Raw genomic sequence first — 20,137 nt, 5'->3', positions numbered from 1 at the left:
ATATTTCTGGTGTCCATATGACATCAGAAATCAGCTGAACAAAGCTCAAGTCAGCATCACCTGAACTCTGAGGAGTGTTACTGCCTTGAATATATTCCTAGTATTTGTTCTTATTTCATGATTATATAAAAATAAAAAGTACCTAATGAGGAAATGGGGCTGTTTCCAGAGGAATCATTTCCCACTTGTGAATATATATGACTCTGTTAAAATTATGTGATTATCTTTCTCAAACATGTTATAGCACTGTCAGATTGTCCACCATGAACATACGAACACACAAAAAACGACAGACAGGAAAAACCTACTGGTCTACCCCGCCTGTCCCAAACAGTAGTGATGCCTTGTGCTTCAGAATACCGACACTCCCCACCCTAACCAAAGCAATGTAACCTCCTGGCAGAGTTGGAAAAAGCAGATAAAAACCTTGGACAAAATTTGGAAAATTCCTCTCTGACACCTTGTAGGTGATAGAAACCAGTCCATCTGATTTTTTTGCATGCTGGTGATATGGCCTTCTTACCAGCAGAATAAGACATGGGGGCAAAAATTCGGTCCCGCCCCCTTTGGGGCACTAACTTCACCAGTGCGCTACTTTTAGTGCCCCGAAAAAGCTAGCGCTCCCCGCGCCCGAAATTCAATGGTAGCGCCCCAGGAAGGAGGCGGGGCGCTACTGGAAATGCTCCCCCTCCCTCTTGGGACACTCCCAGGGAATATCGCAGCGCTACGTGCAGCAGCGCCACGCGTGTCGCGCCGCAGTACTGCAGGCCTTCCTCCCCTGATTAAAGGGGAGGGGCCTCGTGCAGTGCGAACCGGGGCCCAGCTGGGCCACCAGGGATCGGGGTGCTGGCAAAAGAGCCCAGCACTCAAGAGGAGTGCCGGGCTGGCGGATCGCGGCCGGCACCCCGCGGGGGGATGGCAGAGGGGGGCAGGTGCTGGCAGGTAGCCAGCAAACAAAATGGCTGCCCGGCACCTCCCCTTTACATATCGCCCCCCTGACCCTGTCGGACATAGCGTCCGCTGGTAAGTTACAGGGCGTGATAGAAGTTTGCGGCCGGGGCGCGAGTGGGGCGACGACGTCATCGCCGGAGGCGCAGCACCGCGGGGCGCTGCCAGCTACCGCCACCGCTAACCTCCCGCTGAATTTCCTGGGAGGAGTTAGCGGTGCCGCGCCCAGGCGTTAGTTGCTTTGCGCCCCGTTAGCGCCCAGGGTTGCAAAGCAACCAAATTTTGCCCTCATGTACTTCAACAGCCGAGTTACTTCCTTTGCTCCCAGGAATAGCTGTTGCTCGTGCAAGAGCTGTTTTGTAATGTTTTTTCTCCAATTTCTTTCTCCAGCCCTCTCTGCACCACATTCTGTATTATGGCCAATTTGGCAATCGGACAGCCTGCTGCCAGACTTCTGTCAGTGCTGCTAAAAGATGAACAAGCAGTGTCCAATTTTCCCATTCACTGGGGAGTACATGCCGTCCATCTAGCACCTGTCCAGCAGTGAGGCTAAGACAGTGAATGCACAATGAAGGACATCATAAGCACAAGCCACATTGTACCAGTGTACAGCACAGCACGTTAGTATTCCAATGCACTGTGCCACCCTGACTATCATCTGGCTCTATTTCACAAAGATTCACATTAACAAATGTGTCAGAACAGACTGCAAAATAAACTTCCAATTACATATTAGCATAGAAGTGAGAAATCAATGCAAACAGCACATCATGCACTTTTTCAAATTCAGAAGTAATACGCCTACAATTAGTTACGTACCTGTAGAGGCATGTCGAGGTCAAGATCAAATTTAGGAATAAGTTTGGACCAGGGCTCAAACTTCTTTGTCTCCGGGTCGATGTAATAGTCAAAAACTGTACCTTGTGATGGGAATTTGATGGTCTTGAACTCTGATGCCCACCACTTACTGAACTCCACTCTGTAGTCAACAAGCTGACAGGAAACAGAAAGAAGTATTAGTGCAGGTTTCTCTTTTCCTATTCAAGAATGGGATCCTTGGACTCAATACAGGAAAGTAGGAACAGGAGTAGGCCATTCAGTCCCTCAAGCCTGTGTGAAGGAATAAGCCATATAACTGTTGGATCTGTGGTTCAGTGGATAAATAATCACACGGATGCTGTACATTAACAAATAACAGGTCTTTACTGGAGGAGGGTAATCTCTAGACTGGGGTACAGAGGCATGCGCAAAGCTTATATACCGGTGTGGTCACTGCCGGTACTACAGTATACAGGAGCTGTAAAAAGTAGTTCTGACTGAAAGGCACATACACTGCAATAACCTATTCAAAAAAAGACACCATTCTATGAAAGCATTCTGGCCTTATTACAACATGACAAACTGGGTCTGGAAATCTAGAAACCTAACGATGAAAAAGCTGTGATAGCATTCTGGCTTTAGAGATAAGATAGTTGTTGACACTGAATCAATAACCTTATTGAAACAGAAGGTTAAAGGCTCCTGACAGGCTGAACCTTTGGGAATGAAACAATGGTTCACCCTGTACAAGGTGTTCTAATTTACACTTCGTAAAGAAGCACATAAAAGTAAGAAACATCTGCCTTCGTAAAAATGACATCAAGTAAAGCACACCTGCTGTTACACCATTTTTTATTGTAAACTTAGAGCACCTAGAGAAGAGACATAATTCTGTAATGCTGTGAAGGAATAAACAATATAACCTATTCAGAAAAAGACACCATTCTATGAAAGCATTCTAGCCTTATTACATGACAAACTGGGTCTGGAAATCTGGAAGCCTCAACAATCTAAAGCTGTAACAGCATTCAGGCTATTGAGATAAGATAGTTGTTGACACTGAATCAATAACCTTATTGAAACAGAATGTTAAAGGCTCCTGACAGACTGATCTTTGGGAACAAACAATGGATCACCCTGGTTAAGGTGTTCTAATTTACACTTCGTAAAGAAGCACAAACATAGGCCTTCGTAAAAATGACATCAAGTAAAAGAAACATCTGCTGTTACATTGTTATTTATGGTAAGCTTGGAACACCTGGAGGAGAGACACGATTCTGTAATACTACCAGCTGTTGTGACTAAGAATTGCATAGATCACTCTGGTTAAGGTGTTCTAATTTACACATCATAAAGAGGCACAAATAGAAGGCCTTAGTAAAAATGACGTCAAATAAAATGCACCTGCTGTTACACCATTTTTTATGGTAAGCTTCGAACACCTAGAGGAGAGACATGATTCTTATTGCTACCAGCTGAGGTGACTGTAAGAATTGCAGAAGTCAGCAGAAAAATTACTAGAGATAATTAGCTTACATCAGCAGAAAACCTTAAAGGGAATACCACTGGAAAAGGGTATAAATATTGAACTCTCAAATAGGATAGTAGATTCGCTTAAAGGGGAAAAGCAATTCTCAGCTTCAGAGGCAAGCTCTGTAAGTCTACAACTCTTTGTACCTCGGGGATCAAAGGTACTGTACTGTATTTGATTTTGGTGGCTATCCTGTAGAAAACTAAGAACTGTAAAACTGTAGCGAAGTTAAGATTTGAGAGTAAGGTTCTCTGATAATAGGATTGTAAGCTTTCTCTTTTTGGAACTGTTAATGTTACGATTGACTTACCAACTGTAAGTTACATGTCGGTTCTTTAATAAATCTATATATTTTTAGAATTGTCTCACATAAGACTTCTCTATCAAACTCGCAAACTCAATTTCTGTACACTCTTTGGTGAGGAGTTGCAGAATTCTGGGGGAGTTTTCCGGACCCATATAATATCCAGAAGGTTACAGTCTAGCTAAACTTATTAAAAGTGCTATCTGGAGGACGGTAACATTTTCAGGTTGTTCCTTTCCTTTAGGGAGAGATAGTCTGGACCTTTAGACCCAATTAAGCGTCTTTAGGATTCGGCTACCTCAAACTTTAGTTGAAAGTGAACATCTGAGAAATACACCTGATCTGGGGTAGCCCTAAAGGGGCTAGGACTAGTAATTATCCCTTCACCTGTACCGCCATTTAATCATATCATGGCTGATCTGTACCTCAACTTAATTAACCCGCCTCTGATCCATATCCCTTGATACCCTTCCCTAACAAAAATCTATGCCTTAGCCTTGAACGTTTCACTTGACCCAACATCCACAGCCTTTTGGGGGAAAGAGTTCCAGAATTCCACTACCCTTTGCGTGAAAAAGTGCTTCCTGATTTCACTCCTGAATGGGCCAGCTCTAATTTTAAGATTGTGACCCATTGTTCTGGACTCCCCCACCAGGGGAAATAGTTCCTCTGGATCTACCCTATCAAATCCTTTTGACAGTTTAAACACCTCAATTAAATCACCCCTCAACCTTCTAAACTCAAGGGAATACAAGCCATGTTTATGCAACCTGGCCTCATAATTTAACCCTTTAAGCACCGGTATCATTCTGGTGAATCTGTGCTGTACTCCCTCCAAAGCCAATATATCCTTCCTGAGGTGTGATGCCCAGAACGGAACACTGTGCTCCAGATGGAGTCTAACCAGAGCTCTGTACCATTACTTCCTCCCTTCTCTTCCAGCCCTTTTGAGATAATGGTGAACAGTCTATTAGCCTTTTTGATTACTTTGTGTACCTGCCCGCTAGCTTTTAGTGATTTGTGCACATGGACTCCCAAATCTCTTTGCTTCTCCACAGTTCCTAAGGGGAAAAATTGGGTGTTGCCTCTTTTGGGGTGCTAATGTAGCCGGGGCGCTAATTTTACATAATTTTAGTGCCCCGAAAAGGTTAGCGCCCCTACGCCGGAAATTCAGGAGGTGGGGAGCTTCCAGTAGCATAGTGCCCCACCTCCTTCTTGGGGTGTTACTACTGAAATTCATGGCACTTATGTGATCGCTCAGCCCGGCACTCCTCTCGAGCACCGTGAAAACAGCCCGGCACTCAAGAGGAGTGCCGGGATGAGCAATCATGGCCGGCACCCTGAAGAAAAAAGGGAAAGGGGGCAGGGTGCTGGCAGTTGGCCAAAATAAACATGGCCGCCCGACACCTGCCCTTTAATTTGCGCCGCCGCTGCAAAAACATCCCGACCCTGTCGGACATATCAAACGGCGATAGGTCAGGGGGCGCAAGGGAAGTTTGCTGCCGGGACGCGAGCTGGGCGCTGCGCATGGCGATGACATCATCGGCGGTGGCACAGCGCCATGGAGCGCTACCGGCTGCCGCCGCCGAGAACCTCCCAATGAATTTCGTGGGAGGTGTTAGTGGTGCCGCACCCGGGCACTAGGGGATTTGCGAGAGGCACAAATCAACCCAATTTCTCCCCCCTAGTTTCTCACCATTAATTAAATATCCTGATTTGTCTTCCTTGGATCAAAAGTGGATGACTTCACATTTCTCTATATTGAATTTTATTTGCCACAGTTTTTCCCACTCACTTAATCTGTCAATGTCCCTTTGTAACTTGCTGCTCTCATCTGCACAAATTGCCATGCCTCCTAACTGAGTGTCATCAGCAAATTTGGATATACAACTCTATTCGTTTGTCCCAGTCATTGATGTATATGGGTAAAAGCGGAGGCCCCAGTACAGATCCCTAGGGAACACCACTTGTCACATCCTGCCAATCAGAGTGCATTCTCTTTAGAAACATAGAAAAACAGGAGCAGGAGTCGGCCATTCGGTCCTTCGAGCCTGCTCTGCCATTCAATATGATCATGGCTGATCCTCTATCTCAATACCATATTCCCGCTCTCTCCCCATACCCCTTGACGCCTTTTGCATCTAGAAATCTATCTCCTTCTTGAATATATTCAGTGACTTCGCCTCCACAGCCTTCTCTTCGTGGATAACGTGGATAAATGTGAGGTTATCCACTTTGGTGTCAAAAACAGGAAGGCAGATTATTATCTGAATGGCAATAGATTGGGAGAAGGGGAAGTGCAACGAGACCTGGGTATCCTTGTGCACCAGCCGCTGAAGGTAAGCATGCAGGTGCAGCAGGCGGTTAAGAAGGCAAATGGTATGTTGGCCTTCATGGCAAGAGGGTTTGAGTACAGGAACAAGGATGTCTTGCTGCAGTTGTACAGGGCCTTGGTGAGGCCACATCTTGAGAATTGTGTGCAGTTTTGGTCGCCTTATCTGAGGAAGGATATTCTTGCCATGGAGAGAGTTCAGCGAAGATTCACCAGGCTGATACCTGGGATGGCAGGAATGACGTATGAGGAGAGATTGGGTCGATTGGGCTTGTACTCGCTGGAGTTTAGAAGAATGAGAGGGGATCTCATTGAAACTTATAAAATTCTGGCAGGACTGGACAGACTAGATGCAGGGAGGATGTTCCCGATGGTCGGGGAATCCAGAACTAGGGGTCACAGTCTAAGGATAAGGTGTAGGCCTTTTAGGACAGAAATGAGGAGGAATTTCTTCACCCAGGGAGTGGTGAACCTGTGGAATTCTCTACCACAGAAGGCAGTAGAGACCAATTCATTAAATATATTCAAGAAGGAGTTGGATATATTTCTTAAGGCTAAAGGGATCAAGGGGTATAGGGAGAAAGCAGGGACCGGGTACTGAACTTGGATGATCAGCCATGATCGCATTGAATGGCGGAGCAGGCTCGAGGGGCCGAATGGCCTACTCCTGCTCCTATCTTCTAAGTTTCTATGTTTCTATCTCAGTCCTAAATGTCCTACCCCGCATCCTGAGACTGTGACCCCTCGTTCTAGACCCCCCAGCTAGGGGAAACATCCTCCCTGCATCCAGTCTGTCTTGCCCTGTCAGAATTTTATACGTTTCACTGAAATCCGCTCTCATTCTTCTAAACTCTAGTCAATACAAGCCTAGTCAACCCAATCTCTCCTCATAAGACAGTCCTGCCATCCCAGGAATCAGTCTGGTGAACCTTCGCTGCACTTCCTCTATGGCAAGTATGTATATCCTTTCTTAGGTAAGGAGACCAAAGCTGCACTCTTTATCCCTACTCTCCGTCTCCTACCTTCCAACCAATTCCTAATGATAATATTTGCTTTCCTCCACTCTGTCCTTTGCAGCTACACCCATTTTCATGAACCATGATTTACTCCATACTGTACCACATGCAGGTGAGCGCACAGCATATCCACCAAGGCAACTTTGAATAGCTCATCAAAACCGTATAAAAGATCACGACGAGGCAAACAAGTAAATAAAGCAGCCAAGGGGTTCACATTAAGAAGTTTACATTTTTTAAATTAACCCAGAGAATATAATATGGCCTTAAGTGCCCTGTGAAGGATCTATTATTGTAAATACTAGGCTGTGAGCTTTCTGCACTGTTTCTGGTTTTTGCTGCCCCATTGCTCCAGTTTTATTAGTGCTTTATTATTGCTTGAAGATACAAGATGACGTAGAGCTGGAGGTAGATCGATTTTACAACATAGGAACCAAAAGATTATTGGATTTGTAGTGTTGAGCCTGAAGTTAGGTTGGACTTATTACATACAACCCATAGTATTACCAACCTGATACTGTAGTCACAGTCACTGAGGATAAAACATTTGGGGGAAGGGTAGCAAGAGCATGGTCTCATTATTTCAACGCTTCATTGCTGTTATTTAATCTGCGGCAACCAGATTTAATACAACCACAGCTAGAATGCCACCACAAGATGTATTGCAGTCAGTACTTTGCGTTCATAGAATAGGGGCATAATAATATGGCCAGACTTATTATTAAAATACATATTAGAAGGAACTCCAACTGATTCAAATATGAGCCAAATTGAATTGGAATAATTTGGATGATTTGGGATAAATCTCCCGCTGTCAAGAGACTACAGTGTCTGTGTGTTGCCTGTGCCATTAATTAAATGTTACACTGCCCATGCAGTGGGTCAACTTGTTAGGGTTTTGTGCCCCTGTTCACAAGCTCACCATCACCATGTTATTATTTCTCCCCAGAATCTGTACATCCAAGTCTTGTGCTTTGGGAAAAGAAAAGACTGGCATGAGGAGACAGCGTCACTGAAAGTGTCCACTGGAGCATTCAGCATCCTCACTATTTAGTAGCTGTGAAACTACAGTATGCACTTGGCATGAACGGATAGAGGTGAAACGAGAAAGGCTGATGTGTAGTGCAGTCCAGTAGCAGCATGGTAATTCGGGTCTGCAATTCCCCACAGGGAGAGTACCTGCGCTGAGCCGTGCCCTGCAGGGCAACACGGAAAATCAGAAGCTGTTGAAGCAAGATTGAAAATGACCCGGGAGCAGCTCTCCTGGTCATCTTAACCAGAGAAAATATGCGGCAACTTCAGCAGGAAAAAAAGGAGAGAAAAACAGTGTTATAAATCTCATCATCATCAAGAAACTACTCGTGAAATAACGCTGGACGGCCAGCTGGTGGCGCCGTCCAAGGAGTATAAATACTCGGGCGTGGGTCCAGCTTTCCAGGGACATTTTGTAAGACAAGGAACTAGTGAAGTACAACTAGACCTCCATGTTCTGAAACCAGTTGATTAAAGCCTTGCTTTATGCTCAAACCAAGTGTGTAGTGAGTTTTATTACGTCAAACAGTCTATCAGCTGAGCTGCAAAAACCAACGTCAAATCTGTCTGTTCAGGTGATGATTAAAGATCCCATGACACTATTCAAAGAAGAGCAGGGATTTCCTCCAGAGTCTTGGCCATTATTCATCCCTCAACCATCCAAAAAAAACTATATATGGAATGTTTCTGGTGCAGAATGGCTGATAGCTGCCTACATAATAACAGTCACTGCACTTCCTTTGCGATAAGCCCCTCAAGATGTTTTGTCGAAGTGATAAGGCACTATGGGGGAAAAATTCGGTGGTGCCCCCCTTTGGGGCGCTAACTTTGCCGGGACGCTACTGCGCCGTAAATTCAGTGGTAGCGCCCCAAGCAGGAGGCGGGACGCTACAGGAAGCGCTTCCTGGGGCGCTACCGTTGAATATCGCAGTGCTATGTGCAACAGCGCCGCGGTATTGCAGGCCTCCTTCCCCTGATTAAAGGGGAGGGGCCTTTCGCTGCGCGCACCTGGGCCCTGCTGGACTGCCGGGCTGACCGATCACGGCCGGCACCCCGCAAAAAAAAGCAGAAGGGGGCAGGTGCTGGTAGGTGGCCAAAAAAAAATGGCCGCCCAGCACCTGCCCTTTAATTTGAGCCGCCGCGGCCACAGAAACGCCACCCTGACCCTGTCGGACATATCGCCCGGCGGTAGGTCAGGTGGCGCAACCCAAGTTTGCGGCCGGGGCACGAGCGGGGCGCTGTGTGCGGCGATGACGTCATCGCCGGGCCCAGGTGCTGGGGCTTTGCGCCCCGTTAGTGCCCTCCGGGGGCGCTAGCAGGAGGCACAAAGCAACCCAATTTTCCCCCCTATATATCTATAATAATACTGTGGTGATTATTCTTTATGTTTAGTAAGAAGTATTGTGATTGGTTGTTTGTTTCCTGCCTTGGGATATATGCTGTAATCTCATTGGTAGTTGATGTCATGTGATTTGTGGTGGCCATCTTAAATTCAGTTCTTTCCAGCCTTTAGTTGGGACTGGGTGTTGAAAGATGTGCTACAGGATTTTTAAGTTAATAAAGCCTAGATTAGAAAGGCAAATCTATTCTTTATTTCAATTTATTAACTTTATGTCAGAATGGAGCGATATCTTCAACCAGAACGATTCAATGCTGACCCTAATTCTGCAGGAGTGGATGATAAATGGAAACACTGGTATTGTACATTTAAAAACTTTTTGGGCGTGTTGGATCAAGAGTCTCTAAATAAGCTGAATATGCTGATCAACTACATTGCTCCGGATGTGTATAAGTATATTTTGGACTGTAAAACTTACGAAGTGGCTATTTCTACATTGGAAAAGATTTTTGTTAAACCAAAGAATGAGATATTTGCACGTCACCTTCTATCTGCCCGTAGGCAGCAGGTGGGAGAATCTTTGGATACTTATTTACAAGCACTTCGGTGCCTTAGTGTTAACTGTAATTATAAGGCCGTGACGGCTGAAGAATATAAGGAAGAATCGGTACGGGATGCTTTTATTAATGGATTACTGTCTAGATCAATTCGTCAGCGGTTGTTAGAAAATAAGACTTTGGATCTTAAGAGTGCTTTTGAGCAAGCTTCTACATTGGATGTGGCTCAGAGAAGTTCGGATTCTTATGCTCTTTTTAATCGGCCTGTGACTGTGGTTTCAGCAGTTCCGGATGAAAAGGAATTATGTGGATTAATAGGAGTGGTTTACTAGATTCTGAAACAGTTTCTACTTCAGCGGCTGTTGCCTCTAGGATTCAGAAGTGTTATTTTTGTGGGAACGTCCGGCACCCTCGCCTGAAGTGTCCTGCTCGGGAGGCTGTGTGTAGTAAATGCGGCAAGAGAGGTCATTACGCACGTGTGTGTAAATCATCAGGTTCAATTACCTCCTCTGTGACTATTCAGCCTTTAGATAGGGCGTTTATTGCATCAATTTCTGCTGCATTTGCTCATGGCCTAAACAAAGCTATAGTTACGGCCCAAGTTAATGGGTTGGAAGTGAAGGCCCTTATAGATACGGGCAGTACCGAGAGTTTTATAAGTCTTCAGTTTGCAAAGGAGAAGCATTTGAAAATTTCGCCTGGTTCCTATCAGGTGTGTATGGCTCAGACGACTCTCACTTCACAAGTAGCTGGTTGTTGCCTTGTGAAATTGATTCTTCTCGGTAATACGTATATTGATATATGCCTATCTGTTTTGCCTAATCTCTGTGCGGATATTTTGATTGGTCATGATGTGCTTCAGCTACACGAATCTCAGTCTTTCATTTGGAGGGACTAAGCCACCTTTATCGATTTGTGGATTAACCTCTTTATCCATTTCTCCATTATCACTTTTTTCCAATTTGATGCTGGATTGTAAGCCAATTGCTACCAAGTCAAGAAGGTATAGCAGTCAGGATAGAGAATTTATTAATTCTGAAGTTCAACGTCTCTTATTGGAAGGAATCATTGAACCTAGTTGTTCGCCTTGGTGGGCACAGGTAGTTGTCACGACTAATGAGAGACATAAGAAACGAATGGTGATAGACTATTCCCAAACTATTAATAGGTATACTCAATTAGATGCGTACCCTTTGCCTAAGATTGATGAGCTTATCAATAAAGTATCTCAGTATAAGGTTTTTAGCACTATTGACCTAAAGAGTGCTTATCATCAGATTCCTATTGTTAAGAAGGATCAACCATATATGGCCTTTGAGGCTGGTGGAAAGCTGTATCAGTTTTGCCGAATACCATTTGGTGTTACTAATGATGTTGCTGGTTTTCAACGGGCAATGGATGCTTTTATAAGTGATAACTCTCTCTCTGACACCTTTTCATACTTAGATGACATCACGGTGTGTGGCAAATCAAGGGTGGAGCATGATTCTAATTTAGAAAGATTCCTTCAAGCTGCGGAAAAAGTTGGTTTAACTTTCAATAAAGAGAAGTGTACCTTTTCGACCACTGAGGTAAATCTACTGGGGTACATTATCTCGGGAAACAAGATTAAACCAGACCCAGAACGTTTGCGACCATTGATTGATTTACCTTGTCCTACTAATTCTAAGGCTTTGCAACGAGTTGTTGGACTGTTTTCTTACTATTCTAATTGGATTGCAAATTTTTCACAGAAGATCCAGCCTCTTATTCGGGTTACGACATATCCTCTATCATGGGAGGCCAGGACGTGTTTTGATAATTTTAAAAAGGATAACTTTGGAGCAGTTGTGCATTCTATTGATGAGCAGGTTCCTTTTGTGATTGAGACGGACGCTTCTGATTTTGCAATTGGGGCTACTCTGAACCAAAATGGAAGACCTGTGGCCTTTTTCCTCACGTACCTTGAACAATAGTGAAAAAAGGCATTCTTCAATAGAGAAAGAGGCGTATGCAATAGTAGAAGCACTGCGTAAATGGAGACATTATTTATCGGGGCGACATTTTACGTTGGTAACTGATCAAAAGTCTGTGTCCTTTATGTTTGATGTCAAACATTTTGGAAAGATTAAGAATGATAAAATAATGAGGTGGAGGATTGAGTTGGCATGTTACCATTTTGATATAGTTTATCGTCCGGGGAAGGATAATGTTGCTGCTGATGCGCTGTTGAGGGCTTATTGTTCTGTGATTCATGGAGATACGCTTATTAATCTTCACAATGCCTTATGCCATCCTGGGGTTACGAGGATGATACACTTCGTACGCAGTAAGAATTTGCCCTTTTCAGTTGAAGACGTCAAGCGGATGACTTCATCATGTTCTATCTGTGCTCGGTGTAAACCGAATTTCTTTAAGCCTCAACGAGCTCATCTTATAAAGGCTACTTCTCCTTTTGAACGTTTGAGCGTCGATTTTAAGGGGCCTCTTCCTTCAACTACTCAAAACCGATATATATTTACTGTTGTGGATGAGTTTTCAAGGTTCCCTTTTGCTTTTCCTTGCGCAGATGTATCAGCTGCTACAGTTATCAAATGTCTGACTCAACTTTTTGTCATCTTTGGGATGCCTGCGTATATCCATTCGGATCAGGGAAGTTCTTTTATGTCTTCCCAGTTGAAGGAATACCTTCAGAGTCGGGGAATTTCTACTAGCAGAACTACCCCGTATAATCCCCAGGGTAATGGACAGTGCGAACGATATAATGGGGTGATCTGGAAGGCATTTATGTTGGCTTTGACATCCCGGAACCTTAAGAATACACAGTGGGAAATGGTACTGCCTGATGCCCTGCATTCTATTAGATGATTGCTTTCAACGGCTACTAATGTGACCCCCCATGAAAGGCTCTTTAACTATCCGCGGAGATCTACTACGGGATATTCGGTACCTTCATGGCTTACTATGCAGGGACCTGTGCTGCTTCGACGCCATGTTAGATTGTCAAAATATGATCCTTTAGTGGAGGAGGTGGAGCTGTTGGAGGCAAATTCCCAATATGCTCATATTCGATTCCAAGATGGGAAAGAAAGTACCGTTTCAATTAAAGACTTGGCTCCTTGTGGTGGCCAGCCCTCTTCTGAGGATATTAACAATAGTCATGATTCAGATAATGTGGATGCTGTTACAGATACTACGAATATTTCCAATCCGACTGCAGATAATTATACTTCTATTAGTCAGCCTTCGATGGATGTTCATGACCGTCCCAGTTTACCTCCTGATGGGATTTCTAATCCGGAAACCGTTGAAAATCGGGATATGGATAGCCTTCCTGCAGAAGATACTTCTGTGTCTCCTGGTGTGCGAGGGCAAGGAATTTCACCAAGGTTAAGAAGGTCGACACGAACAAGATATCCGGTCGACCAATTGAAAATGGACTTTTAAATTGATAGTAATGTTTTAAAATTTTTGAAATATTATATTATTTTGTTTTAGTTGAGAGATACTTAATACTTATGTGCAATGTTACTATTTGTTGTTGCTCACTTAGTATTGTGTCATGTTGAATAGTTTTATTTTGTCTGTGCATAGTTTTAGTTGTAAATAATTAATTAAAAATTGTAAAGGTTATTTAGGTTGGAGTATATTTTAAAAGGAGGGGTGAATGTGGTGATTATTCTTTATGTTTAGTAAGAAGTATTGTGATTGGTTGTTTGTTTCCTGCCTTGGGATATATGCTGTAATCTCATTGGTAGTTGATGTCATGTGATTTGTGGTGGCCATCTTAAATTCAGTTCTTTCCAGCCTTTAGTTGGGACTGGGTGTTGAAAGATGTGCTGCAGGATTTTTAAGTTAATAAAGCCTAGATTAGAAAAGCAAATCTATTCTTTATTTTAATTACATATACAGTGATTCTTTATTTGTAAAGGAAACTTGTAAGACAAGGAAGAGAAAAGGAGTACTGGATGTGTTGGGCCCAGTTGGCACTGTATAATTTTCTGTTGTAAACACTTGGTTGAGTGTTTATTGCTTAAATATTGAGGTCAACAGTCACAGGATTAATTACAGTGCAAGCACAGAAAAGTGCTGAGAAAGATTAAAACTGCTGGAAGTTGAGAATATTGAATAGGAGGAAAAGTGGAAAGCTGAAAGCTGCAGGCAGGCCACCTTAGAAAAGCATGGTGCTGGCGCGATGATTTCAGTAATGTGTACTGCTGCATATGTGAAATGTTAACACTACGGCCACTTAAAATGTAATAAACATCCAGCAATATAATTACCGATTTTATTCTTCTAAACTTGGGGTGTGTCTGGAGGGACAATTTTGAGCTGTATGACCCTCGAGTAAAGTGTTGGTTACAGGTCTATCACTGATGAAAGACTTACATTAATATTGTAGTAATTGCTTGTAAGAGAAAACTCATTTATTGTGAAGTTATTGTTAGATCCAAACTTTATTCCTATCATTTTACCGGGGGGGTGGGGGGGGAAACCCCATTAAAATGAAATCAGCTGAGGTAAAATACCACACAGCACGACACAGGGGCCTGATACTTAGTGATGTCAGGGCTCCCCATCTGAAGCATGCTCAGATTACAGTGAATGGAGCCTATGTTTAAATCTACATCAGGCGGTGTCTGTACCAGCTACCAGCTGGTCACTTCCTCCAGAGTATCAGGACACGACAGGGGACAACAACATCCAGCAGGTGGGCACCGTGTGATAACAGGGCAGGTAGCGAGAGTGCATAAAGATGTGCGTAGGTGCAACATGTGTGAGGCACAGGATGTGAGTCGAGGTTGTGGGCAATCCGCAAAGGGGTTGGGCAAGTGTGGCGCGTCCTGCATCTGCGTTGGGCGCGGAGGTCATGCTGGATACAGGTTACAGATAACATGTACAGGTTTGGCTAGAATATGTGTAAAGTATTGAATTAAATTTTCCGCTTCTCAGATAAAGTGTTCAGATATAAACTGTAGCAGAAAAAGCAATGTGTGATGCCAAATTCATTAAAAAAAAATAGCTTCTCCTGAACAAACAGAGCAGCAGAAAGCAGATTCCACCCACACAGGGCTGTGGAAAGGCAGGATTCTGTGCCAGTGATTAGTGAGTTCCCAATCCCAGCAGTAACACAAGTGGGAAACATTTCACCCACAAGGAGCAAGAAAAATGAAGAAATGGAGAAGTTATTGTGAGCTGCTTCAACACTTGGTTACAAAGAAGAACTTGTGTGCTTAAAGTCCTCTGCAGGCTTCAGAACAAAGCAATAACCTGCATGGAGAGATAACAGTTGGCTTGGCCATGCTCCTTGCCAAAGTTGAGGTGGCAGAGATACTGATGTTAGGCAGGTAGAGCATCTTTCAACAAATCTTTCTCATTTGGGTGATGTTTAAACTCACCGTTAATCTCTTCACACATTTTCAAGGAACCTAAGTTGAAAAGGGCAAGCTCCTTTGGCTTTGAAAACAATATCCATCAGCTCAATGACCATGCCGTCATCAACAGCTTTCCAAATATCAAAAGCAAGTATTTTGGAAGCGTCGTGGCCAGGGCGCGTTCTGTTAGAAAAGGTTTTACTGAATATATTCAGGATAGCTGCCAATCGCCTGGTACATCTGAGAGAAGGGCTTAAAGGTAAAGAGATTTCACTCGGATTCAAAGAAAAGAGCTGCAAATGTTGGAAGCCTGAACTGAAAACAGAAAATGCTAGAAATACAGAGCATCTGAAAAAAGACAGGCTAACATTTCAGAAACTGAGATGACAAAAGATATGTCCCTGAAATATTTTTCTTTCAGATGTTGATGGGCTTGCTGCATTTCTAGAATTCTCTTGCTTTATTTAACTTTTAATTCTTTGTTCGGACACTAACCTGCTCCATGGTGAAGGCAGCTCTTCCCTCAAACGTTTTCACTCAGATCTCCAACCCTCAAAATTCATTTCAATTCTAGAAAGTTTGACTTAATTTACCATTTTTTCCCCATTTCCAAAATTAAAATAAGCCTGCGTTTTGATAAAGGCACGAAGATGACAGCATCAGAGATATTGAGAATGATCGATACTGGACTAGAAATTACACTCTGGCGGTGGCACCAATCGGGCGGTATCGGGTCGGCCGCTGGTTACTGCAGTCAGTGGAAGTGAATGGCCCAGAAATTCGGGTCGGGGGCTTCCCGTGGGAGTAAGCCCCCGACCTGCACTTAACTACCGCGCCGGCCGTTGTGCTGTGGGCCCGCGTGGGATTCCGATCCTGGGCCTGCTCCAACTGCTGGCGTGCAGTGCTTGCGTATCCCAGGGGCGCAGTTAGTTCGAAGCGTCCCCTGGGATCACGTGGGCCATGGACAGCCAATCGGAGCAGGGAATCTCTATTCATAGATTTGACAGGAAGACCTGTCAAACCTATAAATACTATAAGCCCCAAAACATCACTAAAACTTCAAATAATTTTTTTTTAAAACATCACATTTTTAAAATAACTATAAATTACATGAAATAACTATTTTAAACAGTAATTTAAATTTTTGAAAAAATTAATTACATTTTCTAACAGGGCTAAAAATAAACTTACCTTTTTTTAAAGTATTTAAAAATAATAAACCTTGCGCCTGCTTTTTAAAAGTGTAACTGTTGGAGACTTACCCTCCCGGGAAAACCTGCAAAAAAAACGTAAGTTCGATGCGCACGCGCTGCCGCTCCGGCGCACACGTTCCACCTGTCAACCCCTTCTTTCAGGGGAACGGAAGTGCCGGTTTCCCGCGCATGCACAGTGCATGCAGGAAACTGGCACTTTCGTTGGGCCTACGCGTGAGTACCCAGTGCGTACTCACGCGTTGGGACCCGAATTTCTGGGCCATCATCGGGCGTTGTGTACCGGGGGCGGCCGATCCGATACTGCCCGTTTCACACCACTGCCTGTGGCAAATTTCCAGGCCGCTGAATTCAATCAGGCCTTTTATGATTATTAAAAACTGCAAATGCTGGTATTCTGAAATAAATACCAAACTGGAACTTTGCTTCAGTCTCCCAGTTCTGATGACAGGTTAATGTTTTGGGTATAAACCTGTCATTTTCCTTTACCGATCCTGATGTGTGTATTCCCAATATTTCCTGTTTGTCAGATCTCTGGTATTTTGCAGCCTTTTTTTCTTATTTCAGTTAAAGCTCTTTACACTTACGTCTTTCTCTGCCTTTTAATGTGTTCTATATACTTTCATCACGTGACATTAGCTTATATAAATATTTAGTGGCAAGCATTTCATTTCCCAATATTCAATGAGCTAAGCTTAGCCTTAAGCAATAGGCATCGATCCACAGCTAGGTAGATAGCAATCCCTTTGCTGTTAAATCCATCCCCCTTGTTACTCAACAATACTAGTACAGTGATTTACTTGTACTTCTTGCAATTTAGTATACAGTATTCGCTGCTCACGATGCGGTCTCCTCTACACTGGGGAGACCAAACGCAGATTTGGTGACCGCTTTGCGGAACACCTCCGTTCAGTCCGTAAGGGGGACCCCGAGCTTCCGGTCGCCTGTCACTTTAATTCTCCGCTGCACTCCCACTCTGACCTCACCATCCTCGGCCTCTTACACTGTTCCAATGAAGATCAACGTAAGCTCGAGGAACAGCACCTCATCTTTCGATTAGGCACTTTACAGCCTTCTGGACTCAACATCAAGTTCAACAATTTCAGACCATAACCTCTGCCCCTATCTTTTTTTTCCTCTCTCTCTCTCTCTCACATGGCAGCTGTCAAGCATTCAGCCATCACCATGTACACTTCATCTAGAGCCATCTTTTGTTTATTAACTTGTCCCATTACCATCTCCTTTTGCCTTGCACCATCATCCCTTTTGTCTCTTAATCTCTCCTGCCTTCCACCCTATCACAGACCTTCCCTTTTGTTCATTCCTCCCCTCCTCCCTTTCCCTGCCCCTGCACTTGCTTAAAAACCTGTTCCATCTCCAGCTTTTTCCAGTTCTGACGAAGGGTCATCGACCTGAAACGTTAACTCGGTTTCTCTCTCCACAGATGCTGCCTGACCTGCTGAGTATTTCAGGCATTTTCTGTTTTAATACTAGTGCTTTTATCTGCTCATCATCCAACAAAAGATAACTTGAAATAATAATGAAGTAGAAATTGGTCCTCATTGCGCCTGTTAAAATGGGTGCAAAAAGGATCAATTTTGGGGGTACAACGTCATGTGCCCCAAGGACACCTGAAAAACATTCGGCCCAAGGCAGGCGTCAAGCCCCTTGCCTGAACTAATGACGGGCCTAACGCATGTTTAAAGACCCTTTCCAGAAATTGGGCTGCCCTGAGCAGAGAAGGCCTCGGGCCTGCTGGACTTGGATGCAGCCCAGCCAGTGGCCGCCCCGCAAAGGGCAAGTGAAATTTTTCTTTTCTTTTAGTTGCCGTGGAGGGCCACCGCTGGTGAGGTAGGCGGCCCAAAATTGTATGCTTCCATTGGGCGAGTTACCTGTGGAGGTGCGGCAGGCACCAGCCACTAACCCTGAATACTTAGATGAGGCACGAGGAGCAATTTCTTGCGATCGTTTGGGCCTCCGTCTTCCGGCCACGGGATCGTTCCACTGCCCATTTGATGCTTTAAAAATGGCCTAAAGACATTTCTGGGCCAACAACTATGGCACAACGGGGTGGTGGGGGTGGGGGAAGAGCAGCCTAGTGAAAATAAAACGTTCCCTAAATGGAGGAGCATTGCAAGCTGTAAAATGAAGGATGATTCGTGCAGCAGTACTGTCCACACAGTTGGTTCTTTTAAGTACAACACAGCAACACAGAGATTTTCTAATACTGCAGGCCTTGACATTTGCTGAAAAAAGGATCGATGCGGTCAATCTTTGAAATCATTTTCACTTTGTCTTCATTTTTCTATAGACGCGCTGCTTTTCCCCACCTGTGAGCACCCACTATTTTACTCTGATTGCCATCAAAGCAAGTCAAGGTGAGCTATGCTCATTAAATCAACACTTCTACCGCAGAAGCTACATTCTCTACTCGGAATGCTGCACACATTGTGCTCGAGTGCAAAAAGTCACCAATCCTTCCATTTGCACAGTGGCACAATGTGCTGCCACGGTATCCTGGTCACCGTTTCCCTGCTAACCTTCTACAGCAAGCCTTGTCTTTTTGTTTTTTCTCGCAGTAGCGCAGAATATGGTTTGGTGCTCTGGTAAAAAAAAAGTTTATTCTGATTACAGAGAGATTGTTATCTCCCTTTGAGAATAAACAACAAATGTTCTTTGGCTGCATCGGGTGACCCACTCCTTGCAGGCCTCGGGCCTTCTGGACATGGATGCAGCCTAGCCAAAGGCACCGGAGAGGGTGCAGAAAAGACTTACTAAATGATACCAGAACTGAGAGGTTATACCTATCGGGAAAGATTGAACAGGCTAGGGCTCTTTCTTCTAGAAAAGAGAAGACTGAGGGGTGAGTTCTTTAAGATTATGAAAGGGTAGACATAGAGAAGATGTTTCCACTTGCGGGGGAGACCAAGAGCTAGGGGCTATAAATATAAAATAGTCACTAATAAATCCAATAGCCAACTCAGGAGGAACTTCTTTACCCAGAGAGTGGTTAGAATGTGGAACTCGCTACCACAGAGAGTGGTTGAGGCAAATAGCATCGATGCATTTAAGGGGAAGCTAGATAAACACATGAGGGAGAATGGAATAGAAGGATATGTTGATGGAGTGAGGTGAAGTAGGGTGGGAGGAGACTCTTGTGGAGCATAAACACCAGCATGGACCAGTTGGGCCGAATGGCCTGTTTCTGTGCTGTAAATCTATGTAATACTACAGTATGTAAATTTAGAGACAGTCCAGCAGGGTAGATACAAGGAGAGAAGATTTTTTTTTAAACGGCATCAAAAGCCAGAACTGAAGTCAGGAGGGAGAGCTACTCTTTAAGAATGGCAATGTTGGAGGAGCAGAGCAACAGCAGATAGGAATGAGAAAACAAAGTTGTCAATGCCTCACGACACGAGGGTGAGAATTCTGGTGGACAGAACCTTTGTAACGTTGACCGTCATCTTTTTTTCCAGAGTCACAGACCGTTTTGGTTTCGGAGCAATATTTCACGTGGGAGGGAGTTAGAGAGGAAAAGTTGTCTTGTAGGAATTGTCAAATTCCTATCTAAGAACTGAGGTCGACTCAGGCGAGCAAATAAACAAGTTTTAATGCAGAACTAACGAGTTTAAACAGTTTGTCGAGATCGATACAGGAGAACCACGAAAACAGGTCTTTGCTGGTCGGAGGCTCC

At 44.1% G+C, this 20,137-nt stretch overlaps 1 protein-coding gene across 1 annotated transcript in view; it reads right to left on the bottom strand.

Annotated features, from left to right (window-relative positions):
• LOC147102690 (dynein axonemal heavy chain 9-like) overlaps positions 1-20,137 on the bottom strand; it is a 394,408-nt gene that overhangs the window by 372,499 nt on the left and 1,772 nt on the right. The window contains exon 3 of the mRNA XM_085963406.1: positions 1,768-1,941. Coding sequence (XP_085819532.1) covers positions 1,768-1,941 — 174 coding nt within the window. The remainder of the gene's footprint in view (positions 1-1,767; positions 1,942-20,137) is intronic.

This window comes from Somniosus microcephalus, chromosome 21, assembly GCF_052327205.1.
Source record: "Somniosus microcephalus isolate GS21.2 chromosome 21, FLI_Smic_1.0, whole genome shotgun sequence".
Lineage (NCBI taxonomy): Eukaryota > Metazoa > Chordata > Chondrichthyes > Squaliformes > Somniosidae > Somniosus > Somniosus microcephalus.
Note: the sequence above shows the minus strand (reverse complement) of the source record. Positions and strands in the feature narration are given on the sequence as shown.